This window comes from Candoia aspera, chromosome 18 (genome assembly GCF_035149785.1).
Source record: "Candoia aspera isolate rCanAsp1 chromosome 18, rCanAsp1.hap2, whole genome shotgun sequence".
Classification (NCBI taxonomy): domain Eukaryota; kingdom Metazoa; phylum Chordata; class Lepidosauria; order Squamata; family Boidae; genus Candoia; species Candoia aspera.
The window spans coordinates 7,034,008-7,051,065 of record NC_086170.1 but is presented as its reverse complement, the minus strand read 5'-3'; the positions used below and the strand labels follow the sequence as shown (position 1 = coordinate 7,051,065).

General features: G+C 44.3%; 1 protein-coding gene across 2 annotated transcripts in view; it reads right to left on the bottom strand.

The window, feature by feature from the left end:
* The window catches only part of VPS13D (vacuolar protein sorting 13 homolog D), a 115,973-nt gene that overhangs the window by 77,414 nt on the left and 21,501 nt on the right, over nucleotides 1-17,058 (bottom strand). The window contains exons 18-29 of one of the 2 annotated variants that reach the window (XM_063317491.1): nucleotides 14,042-16,267; nucleotides 13,118-13,266; nucleotides 11,166-12,203; nucleotides 8,814-8,904; nucleotides 8,232-8,358; nucleotides 7,206-7,386; nucleotides 6,287-6,469; nucleotides 5,308-5,530; nucleotides 4,104-4,314; nucleotides 3,283-3,454; nucleotides 2,675-2,781; nucleotides 1,427-1,636 (exon numbers count right to left, since the gene is read on the bottom strand). In XM_063317491.1, coding sequence (XP_063173561.1) covers nucleotides 1,427-1,636; nucleotides 2,675-2,781; nucleotides 3,283-3,454; nucleotides 4,104-4,314; nucleotides 5,308-5,530; nucleotides 6,287-6,469; nucleotides 7,206-7,386; nucleotides 8,232-8,358; nucleotides 8,814-8,904; nucleotides 11,166-12,203; nucleotides 13,118-13,266; nucleotides 14,042-16,267 — 4,918 coding nt within the window. The remainder of the gene's footprint in view (nucleotides 1-1,426; nucleotides 1,637-2,674; nucleotides 2,782-3,282; nucleotides 3,455-4,103; nucleotides 4,315-5,307; nucleotides 5,531-6,286; nucleotides 6,470-7,205; nucleotides 7,387-8,231; nucleotides 8,359-8,813; nucleotides 8,905-11,165; nucleotides 12,204-13,117; nucleotides 13,267-14,041; nucleotides 16,268-17,058) is intronic. The other variant, XM_063317490.1, reaches the window with a different exon arrangement.

The window sequence follows — 17,058 nt, the reverse complement described above, 5'->3', positions numbered from 1 at the left end:
GGCAGGGCTGTATACTCTCACCCTACCTTGTACGCAGAACACATCATGAGACATGCTGGGCTTGAGGAATCCAAGGCTGGAGTTAAAATCGCTGGAGGAAACATTAACCATCTCAGATATGCAGATGATACCACTTTGATGGCTGAAAGTGAAGAGGAACTGAGGAGCCTCATGACGAAGGTGAAAGAAGAAAGTGCAAAAGCTGGCTTGCAGCTAAACCTCAAGAAAACCAAGATTATGGCAACCAGCTTGATTGATAACTGGCAAATGGAGGGAGAAAATGTAGAAGCAGTGAAAGACTTTGTATTTCTAGGTGTGAAGATTACTGCAGATGCTGACGGCAGTCAGGAAATCAGAAGACGCTTAATCCTTGGGAGAAGAGCAATAACCAGTCTCAATAAAATAGTTAAGAGCAGAGACATCACACTGACAACAAAGGTCCGCATACTTAAAGCAATGGTGTTCCCCGTAGTCACATAGGGCTGCGAGAGCTGGACCATAAGGAAGGCTGAGAGAAGGAAGATCGATGCTTTTGAACTGTGGTGTTGGAGGGTAATCCTGAGAGTGCCTTGGACTGCAAGAAGATCAAACCAGTCCATCCTCCAGGAAATAAAGCCAGACTGCTCACTTGAGGGAACGATACTAAAGGCAAAACTGAAGTACTTTGGCCGCATAATGAGAAGACAGGACAGCCTGGAGAAGATGCTGATGCTGGGGAGAGTGGAGGGCAAAAGGAAGAGGGGCCGACCAAGGGCAAGGTGGATGGATGATATTCTGGAGGTGACGGACTCATCCCTGGGGGAGCTGGGGGTGCTGATGACCGACAGGAAGCTCTGGCGTGGGCTGGTCCATGAAGTCACGAAGAGTCGGAAGCGACTAAACGAATAAACAGCACAGGAAATCTAAGTAAAGAAGTATTATCCAATGACTATTCCACCAAGCTGTCATGAGACATGGACACCCTCACGATATTCCATTAGAATGTGCTTCAACAGCCTGGGAGGAAGTGAATTTTTTTATAACATGAAGCGCTAGCAATTGAGTCTCGGTCTCGGTCTCGGTCTTGTCCTTGTCCTGTCTTGCATGTCTTTTTCTCTCTCTCTCTTCCTGCTCTGTTATGCCTTCTTTAAAGACTATAAGCACTTTTCACACTGAGACCTTTACAGCTGAAATGTCAGGTGTGACTGCATTAAACAGATAGATGCCCACTATCTATCTAGGTTCCAAGTGCTGAAAGTTTGTGACCCAGAGATCTGTGGGGCCCCCTCTTCACTGGATGCCTTCAGGAACAGGCTGGGCAGCCATGTATCTACAAGTAGCTGGACTCCATAGCATGAAGGCCCCCTTCCAACTCTAGGATTCTATGGCTCTACTGGCGTCTCCTGCCTCATCCGGCCAAGTAAGAATGATCACAGGCTTCATTTACCTATAATGCAGTTCAATCTGTATTGCTCCTTGAGAATTACTATTCTTTGATGACTGGAAAATGCAGTTGAAGACATTGGGCATTCCTGAAGATGGTCCCTGCCCAGCATATCGTGTGTCAAATGCCATCATGGAATGTGAGACCAGGTTAATGGATCTGGTTTGATTGGAAAAACTCTCAAAGAGCAGCTTCGATTTTTTGAAGTCAAACCTAAACAAATTTGAAGGAGAGCGAGCGAGAGAGATTATTTTTCCAAGTAACTATCTTGATTGATTACATCAAAGGTGGCTGGATCCACTCCACTGATTTTTATTGCTTTATTTCATCGTTAATTTTTTTTAAACGTCTACAAGAAGTATGAACTAGAATAATCTCCCCCAACAAGGTCTAGAGGCTGCCAGAGCACAGAGAATCTCGTAAATAAGTAAGTAAATACTGCCTGAAGCAGTAACTCTTCTTGGATAGGAATCTCTGGCGAGCTTAATCTCCAAGGCCTCTATTACTCAGTATTATAGGAATCTCGGTATCTTCCCAGAAACTTGGCTCCAGACGGCTTATGGTTCTGGACATCTGGCTCAAAGTACAACAGGGGATGCTGCTGCCACTGCTGATTTTAGAATCCCCTGGTGTGATGTTCAAAGAGGCAGTAATCACAGTTGTACTAAGCAAGAGCTCTTTGGAATCCTAGTTTATTATTTTATTCTTGAGTAAAATTGCTGCTGCCCAATAGCTCCTGCCTGTGGGAAATTTAAACTAACCAGTAACTTACTCAGACAGAAAAATTTAGCATTAAATCCTCAGCTTGGCTTGTCACTTTGCTAACAAGCCAGAACCTTGAGCCCGATTTCAAACCTTAGGTCATGAGGAGCAATGCTCTGCTTTCCACACTGGCAGGATGATGCACCAAACACAGCAGATATTCTTTCTAAGGATGCATCCCTCATCTGTCAACTTGCCAATGTTAAGCAGTCCAGTTCCCACTTGCCTGCTACCAAAGAAAGATGAATCGCTTCTGCTTGGACTGCTGGGCAACCTCTTTGCACCCAGAGACCACAAAAAGGTTGGGGCTTGTCAATGCCTGCTGTGCTGTCATTGCTCCTGCTTGGCGGTAATGCCTGAAGCCAATCTTCATCACACCTTCTTTCTCCTCTTGATTAAGCTCTTAATCAAAATTGTAAAGAAGACCCCCAAAGCAGCTTTCCCAATGAAAGCAAAGCTATGTAACCTCCAAGAGATGGACAGACATACCTGGCTAGTGAGCCATGCTTTGGCTGGGGACTGGTCAGTTCCAGACTTACGTTGACCATGTCGATGAGGAAGGACAGGCAGGTGTAGACTTCTCCACTCAGCACAGTCTAAAAGAAGTAAAAATGCTCACCTGTAACATAAGCATTTGCACTACTAAATTCCAAACTGAAGCAATCCCAACCGCAAACTCCAGGTGACATATTATGCCCCCCCCCCCGTTTGCTTTGATATGTAAAGAAAGAAAAGAAAAGAAAAGAAAAGAAAAGAACAAACACAGGTGAGGACAGCTTTCCTTCACTGAGGGCTGCACTTTAAAAAAATACATGGGATTTTTTAAAGGTTTCCGCAGGCCAAAGCAGTATAACAATGACATATTAGAGCAGGTACAGCCAAACTCTTCAGCCTGTTTTGATCGTTGTTGCTGCGGTCTGTTTTACTCTTTCAGCACTGACAACCCAAACCATGTTACTGAATTTTAGTGGCACAATATTGGGGACCTTCAGGGACCCCGAAACTAGGAATTAAGCATATATGCTGCCTGTGGGTTGCCCATCCCTAACTGAGGTCTTCAGAAGTTGTGCATGCAATTAAAAAAAATACAATCTCACATGTATTCTCGGGTCTTGCAAGTCATAGGGCCGTATGAATTCCTCTATTGGTTCCCCCAGATTATTCTCCAGGAGCCCTCGAATTAGCTTATATTTATTCAGATCCAGAGAACAATGTACTGAAGACACAATGCCATGAATGGATATATCCGGCACGGCGTGGCTTATCTCCCTGCAAGAGAAAAGCAGATCAGCACTGTGAAACTGTCACTTCACCAACAGAACTGATGCAGTGGAAGTATCTGGCCAAAGTTTCTAAGACACCCTTAGAGTTGCCTCTACAAGCTCATTGGTATATTGGAGAATGCAAAAAAAAAGTAACTTGCCTACCCAATAACAGCACTTCTCTAGACTGTAAAAATCAGCGAAAACGTATTATCAGAAACAATTAGTAAAAAAAGACAAGACAGAAGACATGCACTGATGATGTCACCCAGTCAGGTCATGAAACATCTGCAAGCCAGCCACCAAGCTCAGAGAACACCAAGGACTCCCCCGCTCGGCCCTGAGCTGCAGAGACTCTCTTTCTCTCTCTCATGGGTCCCCTCCTGCCCCACTGGGGGGAATGGAAAAGGGCCTGTGGCAGGGAAGTGAATAGAGGAGGAGACCCTTCTTCACAAACTCTCAGGGGCTTCGTAGGTTAACACCAGGCTGAGAACCGGACTCGTAGCAACAGCACAGGGCTGGTTCAATGACTGAACTGACCAGGCTCAGGAAGCACCCAGCTGGCCTGCTTCAGCTGGCTCTGACTAGGAGTCCCCCAACCCCACCTGGGATGCAGACCAGAGATGATGTGAAGCGCCACAAGCCACGTAACTCACCTATCCAAGTTCCTCTCCACTTGCAATTTCAGCCTAAAAGGCTCAGTTAAGAGGCTCCCTCCCGTCTGCTTGATGACAAAAGACGGGAAGGTCAAATCAACAGAGGCGTCTCTCGCAGCCTGTGAATAGTCGCGTGAGTATCTTTCGGCAGCAAAGATGTCCATGTCCTGCAGATCAACCACAATGCAGTCTAACAGGCATGTCTGTTCCTCTGCAAAAGAGCAACCCAGAGCTTAATTTTTCCCTGGCACGCTTCAGAAAGCGCTCAAAACTTCAGGATAGTATTCTAATATTGCAATACTATATTCTACTGCATACAAACCGCCTCTGATGAATCATCAAGGGGAACAAGGTTACTGTGGGTAGCCAACCTTTTCCAGGAAACAGGTCAGCTCTGGGACCCAACACCGGCAGAAGGATGTAGCACCCCCAAGCCAGCCTTTCTCAGCCTGGTCGCTCTTCAGGTATTATGAACTTCAACTCCAAGCATTAAGCCTCCAGAAAAGCATTATATGGTTAATTCCTCCCACAGGCCCCAAAGGGAACCCCTCTAAAAAAACTGGCCTTGATTATGCACATGACAGGTCTTTACTCCACACACAATCCCTCCCACAAAATGGGCAAGAGAAAGCCAGGGAAGGTACAAAGATACCTCCAAAGATACGTGATTCAGCTCCTTGAACGACAGGCCTTGCTTTCCTCGGTCTGCCTACACTGCTGTGGCCCTCAAGGGCAATGGGAGGGGCAGCTGACGGTCAGCGTGGCCAGAAATTCTTCTGGCAACTTTCAGCCAAGGTTCAAGAAGGGGAATCACCAAGAGGAGGTAAAAATGGGATGAGTTTTCAACATTTCAGGAAGAATGATGCACCAGCATCTTTCTCCACTTCTGTTCCATGCAGCTCACACCATTACACAGAAAGGAAACAGGTTATTTGTTCATCTAGGCTGGTGCTGTCATGAACAGCTCACCGGGACATTTTCCCACCCTGCCTGGAGATACCAGGAATCTTCTGCCCAGAAAGGAAAGGCTCCACCACCAGGCTGTGACTCCTTAGTGAGAACTAAGCCTTTGCTCTCACGGACACACAGAGGAGCAGCAGCAAGTGGCCCTAAGGTGATCTGTTCGTAGTTAGTAGGACCCACCCAGAATTGATCCAACAGAGAGAGGAGAAACGAGATTCCCTTGAGTAGCTGCTCCACTTACTGGGACTGTCCATGGACAACACAGGAGATGACGGGGGCAGTTTCGTGCCAGTTCCTGCTGTGTGCTCGCTTTTCTGACTGCTGAGAACTGGTCCAGGAGAGAACTGTTTCATGTGCAAACCTTCAGAGGAACGTGGTGCCACCCTGGACTCTTCAGCACTCAGAGTTTTCTTCACGCTGTGCTTTGGGGTCCCCAGAGGTGAGGAAAACTGGACAGAATCCTGCTTAAAAGTGACAGTATAAATTACTGATTTGTTTTTTTAAAGTGGGGCCGCTCTGCAGATTTATTACAGGCCCTCCAAATAAGTAAGTCCGTAAAGTAAAGTACTTTCATTTATTTTAGGAGTTATTGAGCCTGAATGGCATCTAATGATAGCAGGATGGAACATGCTCAAGAGAAGATGCCAATTTTGCTCCAGGATTGGTTTCTTTTGGTGGGAATGTTTTCCAATAACAGCTCATCTCACCTATGTGCAAGAAAATCTCCTCCTACTTCTATATCAAGGGATACCTCCAAGAGAATACATGGGAAGCAGAACAGCATGCATTTCTAATTAAAGTTTTAAATTTATTGTTTGTAAAATAATTTTGCTCGCTATTTCTTAAAGGCACAGCATATGGACACAGCAAACCAAACTCCAAAACCAGTCCTTCTGGAATTTTTCAGCTGATTCTAAAAATATAACTAATAAACAACAATCCAGAGGGACCTTGTTTTAGGCACAGCCCATTTTGAAAGCAACTCAGACAGCAGCAGAATTCCCAAAAGCTCCTCAGCTCAAACAACTTAGCACCTGCACAAGGACAGATATGTAAAATACCTCACATAAAACAGGATCCTTGTAGACACTGCCTTGCAAAATTGAATCCTCCAAAAAAAAGAAGGTAAATATTGGAAAAGTTACACACCCATCATCTTTACTGGCTTCCAAAACAGCTGCAATATTTTCAAACAAAGAAAGGCACAGCAGGATGCTTACCTTATCTTTTAGCGAGAATGTACCAGAACTGCCTGAAAAAAGGAACCGGTTCTTGACTTTCAGTTTCCCAAGATTGGCTACGATAAGATGGCAAGATCTGGAGCTTTCAGGAATAAGGAGCACAGGAGCGCCAGCTTCAATGTCCAGAAGGATTCTAGCAGCTTGCTGAGCCTGATCTCTCACCTAAAGGAAGGACGGGTTTCAACAAGATGTTCTGTGAGGCCCCTGCTGCATTTCAAAGCTACCTCCAAGAGAGTTTTACCTCCAGAGTAAAACTCAACGCAAAGAGAAGCTTGATTTTATACTACTAGCGTGGTGTAACACCAATGCCGGAACAGATCGACAAAGTTAAAAAAACATACTGGGGAACAAGCTGCCTTGGGCCGAGTTGAGTTGCTGATCCCACTCTTGCCAGCAGCACTATTGATCAGGACGTGCACAGCTCATGCTAAGCCACCCTTCCATACAGGCTCGCGGCTGGAGAATCCTGAAGTAACTATGCTTCCAGATTGTAAGAACATGGGTCATGGGCCACACGGTCTGTGGCGCCTATCCTCAGATTCCTAATCAGGCCGCAGGTGGACCTTTCATATTCTCAGTCTTCAGTTAACACAATCAATTAACAGGAATTCTGATATTAAACACAATTTTACCAAGTTTTCTGGCCACGGTGAGAAGCATCCGGAAAGTCCAAGACTTAGAGCTGCAGATGTTTTGGTTATTTCTCATAGTGAAAAGCTGAGTTGCAGTTACTGATTCAATTAGGCAACCTGAAAGGCTTTGGCACAGATTTAATAATGGTCTCTGATCCCTGGCAAATATTTCGGGGGAATTTTTGAAAAATGAAACACCCCTTAAGTCACAGAGATCTCCTAGAAACGCTCGTTCAAGTGTGCTGCAGGCCGGCCGCCAGACATACCGTTTGTCCCTCAACCGCTGCCCTCTGTCGGCCCAAGACGTCCTGCAGTTGAGTAAAATGCTGGACGAAGGAAATGACTTCTGCTTGGAAGCGCTGGGTGTGAACGTAGTGCACCGAGGCCATCTGCAGGCTGACACGCACATCACACTCCCTCTGCAGCGAAGGATCAGGTCGGCCATACCTTGGGGAAAACAAGACATCCAACGTGCTCTGTCAGGATTTATTCTCGATCTCTGATCAAACCAGAGCAGATTCCATGCCTTTAGGTCTGTAAGGAAAAGACCAAGAAATCTGGAATCATCTTGGCAGCCAGTCAATATTTATTCCTGCCATGGTCTGCTTCAGAAGAAGGAAGAGTGGGAGCAAAGAGGGTCTTAGGAAACCATGCTAAGCTCAAGAGACAGAGCAGGAGATGTGTGGGGGGCGGCTATGTTCTTTCTTGCCAGCTAAGCAGAAAGGAAGAGTGGCTCAGAAAACAGCAAGTAATTAGGGCAGCGTCAGGAGAACCTTTCCTATTTTCCTGAGCTTCTGAAGTCAACCAGATCTCACAGATCCCCAATTCATTTGTCAGCTTCCCACTCCACCTTTCCTCCAGGAGTTCCAGGTATTGCATATAGAAGTCTCCCCTCCATTCTTTTCACACACCAGCCATCCTGTGGGAGAGGCTGAGCTGAGAGGAAGTGGGTGGCCCAAAGTCCACTCGCAGTTTGCTCCCATAGCTGAGGGTGGACTTGAACTTGGTCTCCCTTGTGCATCAGAGGACGTCAAAGCCGTGCAGGAAGCACAAGCACATCTACACCTCTACAACACATCAGGTGGAAAGAAAGACGACCTACACCAATACACGGGCAGGTAACACAAGCTCATAGAAAAAGAATAGTCAAATGCCTAAATAATCACAAAAGTCTTCAACTCTCAGGGAAGATTCCAATCCTGCTGCCCTTTGCAATGACATTGGAGCAAAATGGGAGACTGGCAAACGTTGGACATCAGAAAACTCAGTCCCAGGTAGAATTCATCACCTACTTGTAGACCTGAAAGGTGAGAGCCTCTTCACCACTGGTCGTGAAGCGTTCTCTGTAAAGCTCTCCGTGTGAGGTGAGATCGCTTAAGGATAAGCTTCCGATGTTCCCCTGAAAGACCAAGTCCCCTTCTGGAAGAACAAAAGGTGAGATGCTGCCTGAATCAGCCTAACCCACTAACAGGTTAAGTGGATCAAGTTAAGCCATGGTTGAACAAACCACAAGCGGCTCTGTTCTCCAACACGGTGAACTGTAACCCCCAGTTTAATGCCTCTGATTTAGTGCATAGTGCCTCAAAGTCAATGTGGGGCTAGTATATCAGTAACAGGCCAGCATGCATTTCCATAGTTGGATACAGAACAAGTTTAGAGATCTGACTCTCATTTCCTTCCATCTGCATGTGTACATCTGACATTGTTCCCCCAATTTTTGATTAGCTACTTTAGATGTAGAGAACACTCTTCCTGTTTGGTGAATGAGAGCAATTTTTATAGGCCAGGAAGGGTTTTGAAGGGTGGACACCACCCCCAAGGATCACTGTGCTACAAACCCATCTCCTTACATGCTGTAGGTAATTCAGACTCACCAGTCATTTCCACGTGTGTGACAAGCTTGGATACGTTTGCTTTAGCGAGTTCATTGGTCGCCTTATTCAGGACTAAGGACAGGGAATGGACCTGTTTAAGCAGAAAGAATCAGGTTGACAGAGACGTCACGCGAGGGCTGCTTTCCTCAAAAGATTACAAGCCTAATATTCTCACCTTTCCCGCCATTTTCCAAGACACATTCACAAAGGCCGTTTGCCAAAACATTAATGAGAACATGCAAAAGGATTTAAGTGTCTATGGAAGAGGCAAGCTTGATGGCATTTGCCTTGCTAGAGAGCTGGCTACAAACCTGAAAGAAGTGGTTCACGAACTTTATTCACAAACATCCCATAATGGTGGTTTGTGCTAAATTCTACTTCAGAATTTAAACTGCGATTTGAGCTTGAAGGTGTTTCTGACTTACTCGCATATTTACACACTTGGCACCTTAACACTGCAATTGTTCAAACTATTTTATTTATTTATATGATTTGTCTTATTTCCTGTAGAAACTCAAGTCAAGTAACATAAAAAATGTAACTATTAAAATTAATTCATACTGGAGGGGCCCTGCTAAGAAGAAAGCTTTGATTCCCATGGCTGAAAGTTTAAAAAGTGGTGTTGAGGTTCCACTCTCGCGGGAATGCTTCCCATAGCTTGGTTACCCCACAGGTGAAGGCTCTGTCTTGCCTCCCAGACAAATGGACTTTGGAAAGAGAAGGCTCCTTTACAGCATCTACTCTTGCTGAAGTCTATCACTTCAATTGCCATTTCCAATCCTGTATTGCTAGTCAAACACAAACTCCATCTAGCTAAGGTACTCTGTAACTCCTAAACTTATTCTTAACCATATTTAGCATGACTTTCAATTCTGCCAGTATGAACCCTCCTGCAGAACTTTGTTAATCAGCTCACGTAAATGCCAGCGTCAAAAACATTCGCTATATGAGTGGTCTACAAATATGTAATTCACTTATGAATCAAGCCTTTATTCTCTACAGATGCCACTATTAACTCAAAAAGTTCTGGTCCCCTTAACAGAACAGAACTCCCATAGCTACAGCGGTTGGAGAATGCAAGAAAACAGTGAGGATTCTGATTTTTTTTTAAACCCATCTCACCTCTTTTTATTCAGTGTACCCAAAACACAAATGTAAAATTTTCATAATATTTTAAACATCAAATTGTAAAATACTTCGTAATATACCACACTGATTTTCGATCTTATTAGTGAGCCAATGAAATACCTACCAAAAAGTACCTTCCTGAACAGCTACTTTTTACCAAATATGTAAAAATATAGTGCTGATTTTGCCTGGGAGGGCATTCTACAAGGTAGGAGCTCTGCTAATAAGAGCAGGCTTCTAGATTATACTCATCAAATGTCATCTAATTGGGGAATTAAGAATCAGGCCTTAAAACGCTGGGAGCCAGGCGGCATATCAAGCAGACAAACTCTTGACAACAGGCCAAGGACAGTTCGTAAGGGAACTTCAACCATTTCGGCCTCTCATTTTCCTCTTTTCCACGAGGGCTAAAACCACCAACAAAGGTTTGTCATCTACCTGTCTGGAACGCTCCCTGCACTCTTTTGCATCATTTAAGTACTGGATGAGATTGTCGCAAACTACACCGGTTCCACGCATAAGCATGTCATAAACGACCATACTTTTATGAAATCCAACTCCAAGTCTATTATCTGCATTGTTTTAAGACGTGCCACAACTGCCCCTCCAGAAATGGTTAATTAGCCTACACTGAGCTCTTACAATGAATACGGTTCGTTTTTTGGGATCGCCACATTCTGTACATTTCTGTAAAACCGGCCTAGGGTATGGTTTCACCTACAAGAATTCATCCCTCCTTGGGCCACCTTTAAAAGAAACGCAACCCCAAATACATAAATATAAAAGTTCTAGAACATCATAGCTATAAAACTGTTCAAAAACGCACACTGCAGCTGCAGAGGTAGGGTAGCAGTGCAAAAGGCCCGTGGCCTGTGTGTCTGACACTAACACGGTGAGTGTACACCGTATACTGGCTTTGGAGTCCTTTTGGGAGAGATGGGCAGTAATAGAAATTTGAAAAATTAATTGTATTTATGCTTTTGACTACTGCCGTGAGTCATTTATAAGGTGAGCAAATAAAGTACCTCCTTGTCCAGAATTCTGACAAATGCAGGGGGCTAGGAAGTTTCCCCCCCCTCCCAGGTCTATTACAGCTTAGAGAGGGGAAGGAACGAATCGGAGAAGGTCCTTTCCTTCAAGGAATCCAATGAGAATCCTCCTTGCTCCCAGGGCAGTCTCTGAACTACTTATGAAGTCAAAGGTGTGGGACAACTTCTCTCATACCTTCAGATCCAGTTTGGAATTTACAGAATCCTGCACCTCTGAGGCTGACAAGACAGGCGTTTCTGATTTTACCGCTTGCTGGACATCCCCAGTCTGCAACTTCACACTGTGATTCTCAGCAGTGGATCCAATCCCAAAGAAATCCAGGATCACCACCCAGGTCTGCAGAGTGATCAAGACATCTAAGCAGTTGAAGTCAATATCCACGCTGCGACTGATTTTGCCATAGCGGGAGGAAAACTCCGGGTGCTTCTTGTCCACCAGCAGCACGTTAATGTGCACTAACGAATCGTCGAAGTCATTCCTTCCAGAAGGCACACGCAACTGTTTGGCGGTGGGAGAAGGTGGCGGGGTCAGCGGGCAGTCCGCCTCTACACCTTCTTTGCGCTTTTGCTGAGAGATGCAAGAAGGCCGTTGGTAAAACTGGAAGACGTTGGGTGCTTCCTCCACGTGAGATGGGAGAGACCGAGGCATGTCTGGATATTCCACGTTGGAGACCAATGGACAAGACTGGGAAAGGTACTCCTTGTGTGCTAAGTTTGAGGGTTTGGGGGCCCCATGTGACACCATGAGGTTTTTGTACAACGAATCTGGATTTTTTTCCAGAAGATCTTCCATCAGCAGAGAACGTAAGGCAATCTGAATGGACAAGGTGTGAGGATGATCCTTGACAAACTCAACATCAAAATCCTGAAACGTCAAGCTCACCAGACCTTGTGCTCCAAGTGTAAGGTCACCGCTGAGCTGAACCTGGAGCTCGGAAATATGGAAAGTGGCTTGTATTTGAGTAAAAGACTGCATTGCTTCTTTGACAGGCACACATTTGTTTGTGGAAAAGCTAGAGTGAGTGAAGAAACCATTTTCCTTTCTGTTGATGGAGAAATCTGTGGTTATGTTTCGAAACAATACTGAAGGAGAGGCTGAGCCGGAGTATGTGGAGGATGGGAAGCTGGGCGGTGGCCTGGTCAAGTCTTCACTGCAGACGAGGTTGTCTAGAGTCTGGATAACTTGCTCATATACATGTTTGGCCAACATCACCTGCATTGTTTTTTTAAAAAAGCATGAAACTATCAGTTTGAATTTTATGGAACTTGATTAGATAACCAAACCCAAATGCTTGTCATAGTTCTGACATGGGGCAATATTTCTGAATGTGGGACAATAGGAGTGAATGCATCTGGGGGAAGAACATGGCCCCACCTGCTATCCACTTTCTTATGCTACACTTATGGCTGTACAACGTTAAAGAGAAATAATTTTAAACTTCTAAAACTCTTCAGGTCAACGCTCAGTATGTTGGAGGAACATAGCCAGCAGGTGCCACAGCAACAGAACATGTGACCCAGCCCCATACCCTCAAATTTCCCCAGTGATCACATATTGGTAGGTTCATACTTTCTAGGACAAGGACCTGAAAACGCCCATCCCTAAGGCTGGCCATTTTATGTGGGATGACTTTTAAGGATACACATGAATGCCTCATCACTTCATCTACCAAGGCAGAAGAACTGAAACTTCTGTCCAAAATGTCCAAGAAGCAAGGTCTCCATCATTACGTTGTGTCTCTAGATGAACTACAAACAACAGGGTCCCATATTGTCCATTTCCACAAGCATTTAGGCTAGATTCGATCTTCTCTTTAGTGAACAACTTTAAAACTTGCCAGCTCAAGCTCTTGTAAGCTAAGTTCAGAAGCCAGCCTTTCTTCCTAAACCACTTCCCACTATCAACAAGTCCTTCAGTATTTTGTGTCCCCATGGTCAATGAAAGAAACAGTTGGTAAGACTTTGATCCCTTATTCTGACTACCAGAGCCAGCCATTTATTTCTAATCATTTGTCAGGACCATATCTAGAAACAAATATTTAGCTTAGCAGCTTCCTGAGATGGACCGTTCCCCACTGCTAAGAACGTAAATAAACAGAAGGGAAACATATTTAAAGTGTACTTTACCTGCAGAGGGTTGACAAACTTCCCCTCAATCCTCATCAGGCTTGAAATGTTGACATCGTCACTCAGAGAGAAGGCCAGCTCTGTACTGTGCTCAACTGGGATCTTCTCCAGCATGAACTGGATTGTTGCATTATTAAGAATGTGGAAAGCTGAAATTGAAGGGACTCACATGAAATACTTTTACCCTCTAGATGAATAAATAATTACATTGTGAACCTCTGTTCAGTGGGGGAACAAAGATCCAGTAGGCCCAAGCCTGGGCTAGATCACTTTTACCACCCAAGATGGAAGCCTTAAACCCACATATTCCAGAACTCTGCTTACTGCAGCTGATAATAGCCTGCAACACTCAAATAAATAACAGAAATATCAAATTTTAAGAAAACAGCAGGAAGGTATCTCTCCTATATTTTTTAATCTTCTCCATAATTCTAATAAAATTTATTGATTGATTTATTTCATTTACTACATGCTGATGAATCCACCAAAGTCTTGTCGAAGAGACAAGTGCCACCTCTCTCTGCACTTTGCAGAGGAGTCTGGGAATGGGCAGGAGCTGAAATAGTGACTAACAAGCCAGCTAAGACTTGTTATGGTTTATTATTTCCCATTAAGAATCAGAAATATGTTGGGCAAAACAAGCAGCAGTTCTGTACTTCAATGAGCTCGCTGAGTTCAATGAGGAGTGGCAGAAGGGTTACATCTCATTTAATTCTTTCACCCGATTTGGATGTATCTCAAACCAGGCAAATGAAATTAAAGGACATTCTGTTTGAAACTTCAGAAAGGCTATTAAATACAAAGGTAACACAATGCCACTTTTTAAACCAACATTGAAAAAAAAAGTCCAATTCATTTGTTGGCCAATAAACCCATAATTCTGACCAGAAGCTGCAAAGCAGCAGGAGTCTTCCTGTAACTTGCCTTGGCCTTTATGTAAGGATTCAAAAAAATCGTGGCGAGTGAACTGAGACTCTTCCTGGTTACCACAGCTGGTGATGCCCGATGGTGACTGTAGCGTGGAAGACACCTCAGAAGGTGAGTCCTTTTTGCTTGACAAATGGCTGCAGTTTAGAGAATACATCTTAATATCTTTGATTTCAACCTGAAGGCTGTCACTCCTCAGGGTGTCTTCTCCTGTCACAAAGTTCTGGATTGATATTTGTCCTAGGTGACCAACCAGCAGTTCAGGGCTGCCCGGCTTACGGGGTATGGACACAACTGGGGATTCAATGTTCACATTTAAGATAAGCTTGATGGTTTCTGTTTTGGAGCGTACTGGAGCAACTTCTTCCCCTTCATCGTTTTCCAGATTAAAGGGGTCCCTTGATTTGGGCACTGTATCGAACAGAGAAACCATCTCACTATATTCCGCAGTCTTCGTGGCCAAGACAGTGGTCACTTTTGTTGCTGCGCTCTTCAGCATGCTACGGAAGTTCTCCTCCAGCTCATCCATTGACAAAGTGATCTCCTTCAAGAACTTTGCTGAGTGGTTGTAATGCAGGGAGGCCATCTGGAGGAGAAGGGAGCATTCCTTTGCTGACTGCTCAACGAAAATGAAGCCCAGAGCATCTGGAAGGCTATTTGCATCCTCAAACTGGAGAAACGTGGGCTTGGAATAGCCCACATCATGAATGAGGTTCTCATACCGCTCTGTATTCCCAATGCTGACCACGTATTGGTTCTTCATGTTCTCCTGGGTCAGGTCCATAAGATGCAAACAGCCCAGAGATCCGTTCACATCCAGCCTGCTACCCATAGAGACGTTCACTTTTGTGCCTCCAATGCTTGCTGTTGCAATTTTTCGACCAAATTTCTCTCTGCTGGCCAGTGTGACTGTCCTAAGTAGAAGTATGTTTAGCCAATGGATCTCTACGGCTACTTCTGTACTTTGGGAATGGGTGGTTTGAAAATTCTCTTGCTCACTGAAGATTTTTTCAGCATTTGTCATTAATGGCTGAGGGCTACAGTCGTCCTTCTCCTTTGGAAAGGACTTCTGGAGAAATCCAATTAGCTCGACTATTGTCTCTGGGTTAAGGATGATATCCAAGTTGTTCATCTGCACAGACAGCACTTGGAGAGAGCTATCCAAATTCATAGAAGGGCATTCTGCAGTTACAAATTGGTATTCCAGTTTAATTAAGGATTCATCCCTTTTTGGAAAACCGCTAGATGATCTCTTCGATGCCAGGGTGCATTTCTCGGTGAGGCATACTTCATCAACTAGGAGGGTCTCACTGAGGCCACTAACAGGGGACTGGGCTTTGCTGTCTCGTAGGCTTCCCGTTGGGGCATCAAAACTGAGATTCTTGTGAGATGCCATCAAGAGGTCGAAATCAGAGCCGTAGGTTTGCATAGTGTCAACCAAGAGCAAGCCATGAACAGTGAGGGAAACCTCTACATCGTATGGCCTCTTCACAAAATGAGCATTGGTACCAAAAACCTTGAGGACAGAGATGTAGCGGCCATTACTTTCAACTGCCAGCTGCATGTAATTCACTTGGAACTCTGCTAGAAGCAGCTGTGATTCTACCAGGACTTCTTTGGTGTGCTGTTCCACCATTATAACGCTCTGGGTTAAGTTCACTACAGAACTATGCAAACTTCCACGCTGCTCCAAGCCTGTCAAACCTGCCTCTTTGCCTATCTGCGAAGTGCCCAAGGTTTCAGAGTTAGGGGTGCTTAGCCTTCCAAAACAGTTCTTCAGGGCCATGATTTTGTCTTCATTGATATGTATTTTCAGATCAGGCAAATTCCCAGACAAGACAGCTCCAGGGTACTTGGGGTCAGAAGTATATATCAACCTACGTTCCAGCTGTAAATGCACATTAAATTTCTCCACCACATGGGTTGGGCCAACGTCAATGTCTTGGGCATACTTCCAATTGTCTTTCACTCGCCCAACCATGATCTGAAGATCCATGAAGGACAAACTATAGGTCTCATACATTTTTTTACTCATCAAGTGCGCTTGCAGTTGCTCTTCGCTAATTTCTACCCCTGGAAAGTCAAGAGTTTTGCCCTCTCTGGCCAGGCTGACTTCAGGAGGTGGGCTGTTGGGAGGCGTTGCAAGAGGTGTTTTATATTCGTCATCACTCAAATCACTCAGCTCTAAAGATGGGCTGTCCGGACTCTTCTTTCTGTGCTCCTCTAGAAAATGATGGTAAAAAATCAGCCACATAATCTGTACTAAACACACACACACACGCACACACAGCCTTTGAAAGTAAACTCTTTCTACAGCAACTTATAATAGGAATAACTCCAAGAGAAAAATAAAAAAAGGTGGTTGCAGCACTTTATAGAGACCTGGCTTACACCCCAGGGAGGGAATTTCCTGTTAACTATCAATCCAATTTTAAGAACTAATGCCCCAGAAAGTACAATCTCCAGGGTCAATCTTAGCAGTTCCATATAAGTGGTCCTTTTATAATCTTGCTACCTGCTAGGATCCAGCTGAGTTCAGAAAGATGACAATCAATCAATTTTCACAGGACTATTTGACTGTCCTGTTCCTACCACATTGTTATATGCCTGCAGGTCTTGAAGAAGAATTTAAAGTAAATTTTCAGCTATGCCCTCAAAAGATAATACAGAAAAGAGTAAAGACAGTTTAAAATATAACCACCACTTAAGGGTATTTTGAAAAGCAAATGAATATATAGTATATATATTATATATATATATATATATATATATATATATATATATATATAACATAATATATATACTATATATTCATTTGCTTTTCAAAATATATATATATATATATATATATAGTATAGGCACATGCTGTCCTCACACAAAACAGTTCAGATCTTTGCTAAAGATAGGCTACCTGAAGCCTGCTGACCTTCCCGCCTCTGCAGGGGGATGTTGCTGTTGGTATAATTAAAGATTAAAGATCTACCGAGAACTGAGTTTGCTACACAATCCCTCCC